General features: G+C 37.8%; 1 protein-coding gene across 1 annotated transcript in view; it reads right to left on the reverse strand.

The window, feature by feature from the left end:
* Positions 1 to 131: 131 nt before the first annotated feature.
* Positions 132 to 10000, reverse strand: part of LOC125039424 (abnormal spindle-like microcephaly-associated protein homolog) — a 27723-nt gene continuing 17854 nt past the window's right edge. The window contains 8 exon segments of the mRNA XM_047633337.1: positions 132 to 1193; positions 1341 to 1463; positions 1652 to 1836; positions 2037 to 2262; positions 2507 to 2680; positions 3122 to 3235; positions 3693 to 6599; positions 7150 to 9525. Coding sequence (XP_047489293.1) covers positions 951 to 1193; positions 1341 to 1463; positions 1652 to 1836; positions 2037 to 2262; positions 2507 to 2680; positions 3122 to 3235; positions 3693 to 6599; positions 7150 to 9525 — 6348 coding nt within the window. The 3' untranslated portion in view covers positions 132 to 950.

The raw sequence follows: 10000 nt of genomic DNA on the forward strand, positions 1-10000 counted from the left end.
AGTTTTAATGGAAATGCATTGACTATAGCTTGTTTGTAAAGCAAGCCATTCACATTTATTCCTTTCCCATGTAAAATGTCTGCAACAGCTTGTTCCTTAACTTTTGTGGGGATAAAATGTATACAAATCTGTACATGTAAACTGGTTTATTTACAAAAATTTGAAAGAAAATATCTTCCAAGTTTATATCCTAAGTACAGTCAGTAGAAGAGCAAGTCGTCTCAAGAGGCACACAAACTTATTACATTGACAGTAGATAGTGAAGAAATGGGATGTGGTGATTAATGGAGTTTATATGACAATTAAACTAGGCGCAAAATATATACAAAAGGCTGATAAGTTAGCTGGATGATAGGGATAATTTTAAAGTAATAAATGAATCTGCAGTAGAATGAGCAAACTTAGTTATATGATGGCAGTGTATTGTAGCATTGTGGTATGTGGGTCCAGCTACCAACAGGTAACTTTATATGTTTAAAGCTATTTCATCTATAATGCCAAGTCAAGAGCTTGGCAGTAATCATTTTAATAATATTTCTACATTCATATTTTCTAGCACAGAGAATGCTCAATTTGCCCAGAGCAATATATATATTTACTAATTTGTATTGATACATATATATGTATAAGTAAAAATAAACCCACATTATATATCTTACATAGTAACTTAAAACCTAGATATCCTTTGCAAATTAAGGCAACATCAAAGCTAATAATATGTTTTCTAACAATTATATTGTTATTTCAAGACTTATAAAAGTAGATTCCTAAGAAGTACAGTTTGTACTTCATCTTATATATATATATATATATATATAAAAAACATGGTTTCCATTACAAATTATGTTAATGCATAAAAAGACAATAGACAATTAACATTAATGCACAAAAAAGAAAATCCAAAAGAAAATAATCAAATAAACTTAGAGAATGAGGTCCCAAGCATAGTCCTATGCCTCATGTTTAACAAGAGACAGCCTGGCTAGTAGTGTAATTATTGCCAGCATGGGCTCTTCAAACTCCCTTGGCTGGCGGGTCTTGAGAGCCCACTCGGGGGTGATTGCTGGAAGCTGGGATGCAGGGAGTGGACTTCGCTTGGCTGGACGCTGGCCACGTAGACTTGCATTCTCGCGCCGGATCATCAAGTTTTTCAGGCTGGTTAATTCATCCTTGACTTTGGATGTGCCCATACCCTGAAGAACAATTTTTTTTATTGTGAAAAACTACATTTAAAGGAAGAGGTAACATACTTTCAATTCATACTGTATTTCAATTACACATTAATGCTAAATTATTATATCATGATCTTTAGCTTATATTAGCTTTACCCTAGTCCTTACTTTCTGGGGTGGGTTTGTTGTTGTCAAGATGTAGAGCAGAGTACAACACTTGGTAAAAATAGCAGGGCCTTTCTCGTAGTATATGGTCATAAGCTGAATAAGCGATTCAACTAGGCCCTCCAACTAGAAAAAAAGAGACAAAGTTGTTTCCTGTTATCTGGTGACTGACAGAATACCAAAAGCCATTCAATAATTAAGCTTATAAATACACATCCATCAGGTATTAGTTCTGTGCAAGATAAGAGGACATGAATAAAATGGTGATTAAAGCTAAATAATTTAAAACATCAGTTCTAAAAGCAACTACTTACCCTGTGCAATGATGGTGTAGTGTATGGGTACCTTGCCAGGTTAATAAGGATATTCAAAACATAACTCTGGATCTGCATGTGAGGGATAGACCTGTTGCAGGACCTCAGTAAAAACATGATTGTGTCAAGGGCTACTCCCTCAGACAGCTTCTCACAGCAAGGTGGAGACCAGCGTGTACTTGTGTCTGAAATATGTATTAAATTAGTTCTTCAGTCTCTCTCTTCATTAAAGATACTTAAAGGAAATATTTTCTTCAAAATGTATATGAAAAAAATAAATGAATAAATACAAATAATAATAACAATAATAATTATAATAATAATAATAATAATAAATCAATTCTAATTGATATTCAGGTGCATAATCTTTTTACAGCTGACTTACCTAAGTACATGACAGCTATCAAAATCCTCTTAAGGTCCTTATACTTTATCAGGTATGATATGGCACAAACAGTCCTATTGCCAATACGCTTGGCGTCTGTGGCCTCTCGTGTAGCTGCTTCCAACCTCTGCCGGACAGCATTCAACTTCTTGCTTTTCAAAGCACGTCGGGCAACCCGTCCTCGCCAAGCTGCTTGTAAAACTGTTGCAGCCCTTATACGACGCTCCTAAAAAATTACCATTAATGTTATTCTTCTTTAAAAATATAAATATATATATTTATCTGGTTTTCAGGAGTCTCATACATATACATAAAATACATGTACATATACAGATACTTGTATATTACCTATCTCTCTTTACCTATCCATCTGTAACACAACAAAATCAGGCAAATATAAAGATTAATACAACATCATATGTCCCTGAGAACCCCAAAAGTACAACTCTTTTAAAAAGACAACAAAGCACCTTGTTGATCTTCTCTAACTTCCTACGCCAGGCTCTCTGGATGACAACTGCCCCCTCGCGTTGCCTCAGGTAGCGCCTCCTCTGTAATACTGCACGCACCCATTGCTGCAGCTTTACCACTGATTCTATGGTCTGCTTAGCGCGCAGCATGGCTTGATGACGACGGAAAGATCGCTGTTTTGTTGTTAGAAAAGCACTTGTGTTATTATTATGAGATAGACATTTTTATGTGAAGCTTAAATCCCATATTAATTTTTATTTCTTTATTAAGAAGCAAATCTTCCACTGATTAGTGTCAGTAATTAGTACACAATACAAGACCCAATAACATTATATTGATTATTTGTTGTTTTTTGCCCCTAGCTATAATTCACTCAAATATGACCTCGAAAACTGAAATCAATGCCAATTACCTTATGTATTGGACCTTGTTGTGCCATGAATACAAAGCTGAACAGGGTTAGTTAAAAGGCGTTTACTAAGATTAACCATCTACAGTGCCCAAGTTTTTATACCACACACATTCTGTGCCAGTTTTAGAATGACAAAGTTAACAAGCATTATCTTGCACTCAAACCATTTCACTCTTCAATACTGTACAGGAGGAAATTTTACCTGGATGGTAATAGCAGCCATGTGAACTTTAGTCACCTTAGTCACACGTGTCAGGTGAATTCTTCGTCTTTCTTCCTTCACATAACGGCGAGCAAACCATCCACGAACATAAGCCTAAGGAAATGCATAATAAATACTGGAGTCTTTGGCAGCAAATGATCTTAACAGATTGTGAAGAAATGCATGAGATTATCTACTGTAATGCCTAATTTCTGTTTATTAAAAAAAAGTAAAGAAAAAAAAAAAAATTATCTACCTAATTTCTGTTTATATAAAAAAAAAAATATATATATACATATACACAAATACATATACATATATATACATACACACACAAACACACATATATATATATATATACATGTATATACATGTATGTATATATGTATATGCATATATATGTATGTATATATGTATGTACATGTGTAAATATAAATATATACAAGTAAATATAAATATATATAAGTAAATATATATATATATATATATATATAATATATATATATATATATATATATATATATATATATATATATATATATGAAGAATCATATAACAGTGAAATACATACCTGCAAAATACAAGCAGCCTTGGAACGTTTAAGCACCTGGCGGGCTTGTCTTCCTCTCCACGCTGCTTGAATAATGACAGCTGCACGTTTCATATATATGTATCGTTCTTGTGCTCGCAACGTCTGGTATGCACCTCTCCAATACCTCTGCAGCTTGACAACAGCTTCCATTTTGCGTCGATAGTCTCTCTGGATACACCAACGGCGGAAGTAAGCCTGAATTTTTAAGGCTGCATTATTCTGCTTCTTCAGTTCTTGGGTGACTTGCATCCTTCTGGCATATGATTGAATGACAATAGCAGCATTTCTCATTCTTATGTATCTTAGGCTCGCTTCTCTGGTTAGTTTTGTAGCTCTCCACCAACGCTGGATAGTAACTACTTTCTTGACCTGCCTTACATATTCTCTACGCACCAGCCAACCCCGCAAGTAGGACTGGAGCTTCACGACTGCCTCCCTGCGCTGCTTCATCTCACGTCTCACACTCATACCTCTGAAATATGCCTGTAAGGTCACAGTGGCTTCTCTGGTCATCTGGTATTTTTTCTGTTCTTCCTTTGTTTCCTTAATGCTCCTCCACCACTTCTGTATCAAGACTGAACTTTGCACAATTCTTGAGTATCTCTTAAGAATTAACCATTGCCTGACATATGTTTGGATCTTCACACATGCCTCACGCTTCTGAATATATCTCCTACGTACCACCAATCCACGGAAGCACTTCTGGAGTGTAATTGTGGCATTCCTCTTATTTTGGTATTCCTGTTCTTCCATTTTCACTTTCCTTAAACCCCTCCACCACCTCTGTATAGTTACAGCACTTTGAACAGTGTTGAGGAACTTTCTTCGTAACAACCAGCCTCGCACACCTGCCTGAATCTTAGTTGAAGCTTTGTGCTTTTGGGAGATTGCCTTGCGCACCAACATGCCACGAGCAATAGCTTGAATTCTGATCACTGAATTTCTTACTAGACAATACCTCTCTCTTTCTGCTCTAGCCAGCCTTACTCCCTTCCACCATCTCTGCAATATAATTGCAGCCTGGACCTTCTGGAAATGCTCTTGACGGACACGCCAGCCTCTAAAGGAGGCTGCAATTCTGACCTGTGCCTTTCTTTGCACTTCAATGGCTCTTCTCACTTTCATCCCTCTAAATGCTGCTTGCAGAGTCAGAGTTGCCCTTCGAATTTTCGTGTATTCCCCATGTACTCTCTGTTTCTCTCTTAAAAGCACCCACCATCTTTGGATCTTTATAACATTTTGTCTTTTTATCAGATATATCTGTCTTTGGACATAACCTCGGTACTGAGCCTGCAAGATTGTGGCAGCCTTATTTTCCCTCTCATCCTTCTTCCTCCTTAAAAATCTTCGCACCTCTGACTGGATAACAAAGGCAGCTTCCTTCTTTCTTGTATACTCTTTGCGTACTGTTAAACTCAAATGAATGTTGCGCCACCATCTTTGTATCTGCACTGTGCAATTTTGTATCTTTTGAAATCTCCTGTACTCAAGGAACTTACGAACATGAGACTGAATGACAGTTGCTGCAACATGTTGTTCATCAAGCTTCTTTCTCACAAGTCTCCCTCTCCATATGGCCTGAATTCTGACAAATGCTCCTCGTACAGTATGATAGTGTTCACGCTCCTCTTTCATCAATAACGTTGCCCGCCAGTGAACTTGTATTGTTTTAATTGCTTCAACATATTTCATATACTGTCGACGTACCAGCCATGTCCGGGTTCTTGCTTGAATCTTTGTGGCAGCTTCATGTCTTCTGATTAGGTCTTTCCTTACTAAAAATCCACGCACAGCAGACTGAATGGTTATTATAGCAGAGCGTTTTGTCTTGTACAGCTGATGAATCTCCTGTGTCAGTATATACCTACGATAACATCTTTGAATGAAGGTGGCAGCTTCCACTTGTTGTAGGTACTGCTTCCTAATTAGATGTCTACGAATGTATGCCTGTAGAACAGTGGCGGCAGCTTGTTGTTTCTTCAAATCTTGTCTAACAAGGAATCCTCTCACAAGAGCCTGTGATTTAATAATACATTTCTTATCATATAGGTATTCTTGTCTTACCCTTTTGCCAACAAAGTATGCACGGTAATGCTCCTGAATCGTAATTACTGCATGTCTCTGATGCACATACAGCTTCCTCTGCTGCCATCCACGGAACCATGACTGAATACATATAGCTGCACTTGACTGTTCTCTTAACAATTTTCTAGCCAGGTAACCTCTGACACTAGCCTGAAGTATACAGACAGCTGACTTGGTTTTCTTATATTCTGCCACAGCCAATTTGGTCAAGCAATGACTTCTATAAGCCTTTTGGAGAATAACTGCAGCAGCCTTTTGTTTTGCAAATTTATTTTGTTGGATGTGCATCCTCCAGAAGCCCTGAATGGCCAAAGCAGCATCTGACCATCTCTTCATTTCCTTCCGTACAAGATAACCTCTTGCCAGAGCTTGTATGGACACAATGCTCTCTCGCATCTCCAGGAAATGGTGCCGTACACTGTCCCCTAACATTTTGTTTCTATAATACCTCTGAAGGGTCAAAACCGCAGCCTTCTTCCTCTTGTATGACAGGTATTCCTTCCTTCCCCTCAGCCTTGCTTGCAAGATGGTTGCTGCCCTTTGTCTCTCTTTGAGGTGCTTCCTGACCAAATAACCTTTAGTGGCAGCTTGCAGGATAATTACTGAATTTCTTGTTATTTTGTACTCATCTTGAATCTGCTTGCCTAGCCTATATGCACGATAGTACTGCTGAATTGTGAGTGATGCCCTCTTCTGGGCCAGGTATGCTTTGTGGGCTAGCTGGCAGCGGAACCAAGTTTGTATTCTGATACAGGCAGCACGTTCCAGGTTGTAATCTCGGTGTTGGAGCCATCCTCGGACCTAGAAAAAATGTAAAAGGTGACGTGCTTAAAATGACTTTAATTATCATTGTAACTACTATTTAATTATATATAAATGTAAAGATTTCAGCAAGATAAATAAATATCTAATACTAAATGCTATTTAGGGGCAAGTAAGTTATATCCTTTATTTGTTTCACATATTAGCTCCCTATAATAGTATAACAGTCATCACATATTCCACTCCAAACCTAAAATGCACACAATATTTGTTAATATATATATATATATATATATATATATATATATATATATATATATTTTAGTGCCAAACATACCTGATGTAGGCTATTGTTAAAACAAAATCTACCATAAACTGCAAGAATAATTAATAGTTGACAGTACCCTATCCAAGTGTATTAACATGATTTCACAACAATAAGAATGTGCAGTGTTAATTTTATATATGAACAATGATAAAATATTATACCTGAAAAAGTTCATTTTCACCAGTTACAAAAAATGAATACATGCACACACTGAAAAATACACATCTACAGTACAGAAGGACTTTATTCTTTGATACATACCGTTGCCTGGATAAGTACTGCTGCTTTTTTCTTGGCTGCAAACATTTTTTGGTCTGCTCTCATGGCCATATATGCTCGAGTGTATTTCTGAAGAACCAAAACAGCTGATCTTTGTTGTTGATACTGTGTCTGTTGCTTGTGCATTCTGTATTTTGACTGTATTTTAATGGTGGCAGTCTTCAGGGTGTGGAACTCTCTCTGTGCCTTTCTGCCCAAAGCAATGGCTCGGTACTGCTGCTGAATAACTAAGGCAGCTCTCTGTTTCATGGCATACTGCCTCTTGGCTTTTAGCATTCTTATCCAAGCTTGAATGGCAATACAGGCTTTCTTTCTCCTCTGATAGTCATTGTAAGCTTTACAACCACAGTTCCAGGCTCTGTAGTGCTGTTGTATTGTGATTGCAGCTTGAAGTTTTTGAGAATAACATCTTCTTGCTTGATACATTTTCCAGTAACTCTGTATCTTAATACTTGCTTTCCTTTGCATTACATACTGGCAGTGCACATCCCTTCCTAGTCTGTAAGCTCTGTAAGCATTCTGGATTTTAATAGCAGCTTCCTTCTTTCTTTGGTAAAGCCTCCGCTCCCTCTTCATTCGATACATACTCTGAACCATAATGCAAGCTGTTCTCTTCTTCTTTAAGTTTTGTCTAAGTTGGAACCCTCTGATATGTGCCTGCAGCAAAACAGTGGCCTGCTTTAGTTCCTGGTATTGTTGTTGCACTTTTCTTGCCTCTAACCATGCATGGGCATATCTCTGAATGACTTTCACATTCTTTTTCAGGTGCTGGTATTTCCTGAAGGCTATAAAACCTCTTGCATACTTCTGAATGACTACTGCAGCACTACATTTATCCAGATACTGCTTCCTACAGTAGTACATCCTCACCTGTGACTGAATCTTGACAGCAGCAGATCTCATAGCATTATAGGCATTCAGATGCTCTTCCATTTGTTTCTTTGCACGATATCTTTGCTGGATTACTACAGCTGCAGCTCTCAGCTTCATGTACTGTTGGTGTTTTAACCACCCTCGAACAGTAGCTTGAATCTTTGTAACAGATTTCAGTGTTTTCACATAACATTTCCTTTCCTGATATGCTCTGAAGATAGACTGGATGATAATTGCACTAGACCTTAACCTCTTATATCTTTCATTTTCTTGCTTCATAGCTTTTGTTGCTGTATACCATCTCTGAATACAGATTGCTGCATTTACCTCTTTGTTGTATTGTCTTCTTACCTTCCAGCCTCTAAACAATGCCTGAATAAGTACAGCAGATCTCTTTACATGCAAGAATTCTTCACGAACCACTTTCCCTCTCCAATTGGCCTGAATAATGACAGCCGCAGTCTTTATACTCTGATAATAAACTTGGTCTTGTCTCATGTATAGCCATGCTCTTATGTGTGTCTGTAATGATATTACAGCATTCCTTCTCTTTCTGTAATTTTCTCTTTCCTTCCACATGCGATAATTTGCCTGAAGACATACTGCTGCTTTCTGCTTCTCTATTAATGTTTTACGAACTTTGTAGCCTCTTCTGAAAGCCTGAATCTTCACAGCTGCTTCCCGTATTTTCTGGTACTTGTTTCGATGTTCTTGCATTTGTTTTCTACTTCTCCACCTCTGTTGCAAAATTAAGGCAGCTTTTTGCAATTCAAGGTATGTTTCTCTCTGTTTCTTCATCTTGTAAGTCTTCTGTATTGTAATGGCTGCTGATCTAAGTGCAGCATACTCCTTACGAGCCAAGTAGCAGCGAATGTGAGTTTGCAGTTTTATTGCAACCTCACGTAGTTCCAGGTACTGTGCCCTCACTTCACGTGATAAGAGTGTAGCTCTCCACTTGGTCTGTATCAGCATTACAGACTTTAAGGTGTTGGTGTACTTCTTTTGGCACTGTAGTCTACGAACATGTGACTGCAAAAGAATGATTGACTTGTACTTTTCCATAAAGGATCTCCTCTGAACACACATCTTAAAGAAGTTTATGATGGTTGCTGCTGCTTGGTGCTCCCTCAACTCTCTCTCATGTTCTCTTTTCTTGAGAACATTCCTCCACCACCTTTGTACTGAAACAATGGCCTTACATTTCAGCTTGTACTCCTGGGTGAGCCTCCTGACAATTAACTTCCTCCGATATTCTCTCTGAATGCGAGTGATGACACGCTTGGTCACAAGAAACTGTCTTCGGCATTTCCAGCCTCTGAAAGCTGCTTGAATGATGACAGCAGCATTTCTTGTTTTAAGGAAGGCCAGTCTTTGGGTATAGGCCTTCCAGGCATTCTGGATGCATAATGCAGCTTGGGACTGCTTCAAGTATCGTTCCACAATATAGCGTCGGTATGCAGCCTGGATGACATGGGCTGCACGATGCTGTAAATTGCATACTAAATTATTTCTACACAAAATGGGGATAGTAATAGTTTTATTTATCAGGCATGCATGAAACTGAATAGAAGTGAAAAAGCTAATAAGATATATGATAAACAATATCACTGCTTAAGTTCACACCATGCTTCTCCCATGATATGAAATCATGCAAGAGCATGCAACAAGCCACTCCATCATCTACTCCTCCTTGTATAGCTAAAAACAAAAAGTAAGAAAACAACTAATAACTCCATGCATTTAAAACAGAGATTCAAAGGAAAAGCAACTCCAGCTTAAAAAGCATCACCTCATAAATAATGTCTGGTCAACAAAATCTTCTCTTTACTTGATTAACAAAGTTCATAAATAAAATTAAAAAATGTAACAAACAGACTGGCATCAAGCTCAAATCAACACCCATTTGAAATTTCTATTCACTTCTGCAGTATCTTTGAGTGCCTACATGCACTCAGTTCCT

Source organism: Penaeus chinensis, chromosome 27 (assembly GCF_019202785.1).
Source record: "Penaeus chinensis breed Huanghai No. 1 chromosome 27, ASM1920278v2, whole genome shotgun sequence".
Taxonomy (NCBI): domain Eukaryota; kingdom Metazoa; phylum Arthropoda; class Malacostraca; order Decapoda; family Penaeidae; genus Penaeus; species Penaeus chinensis.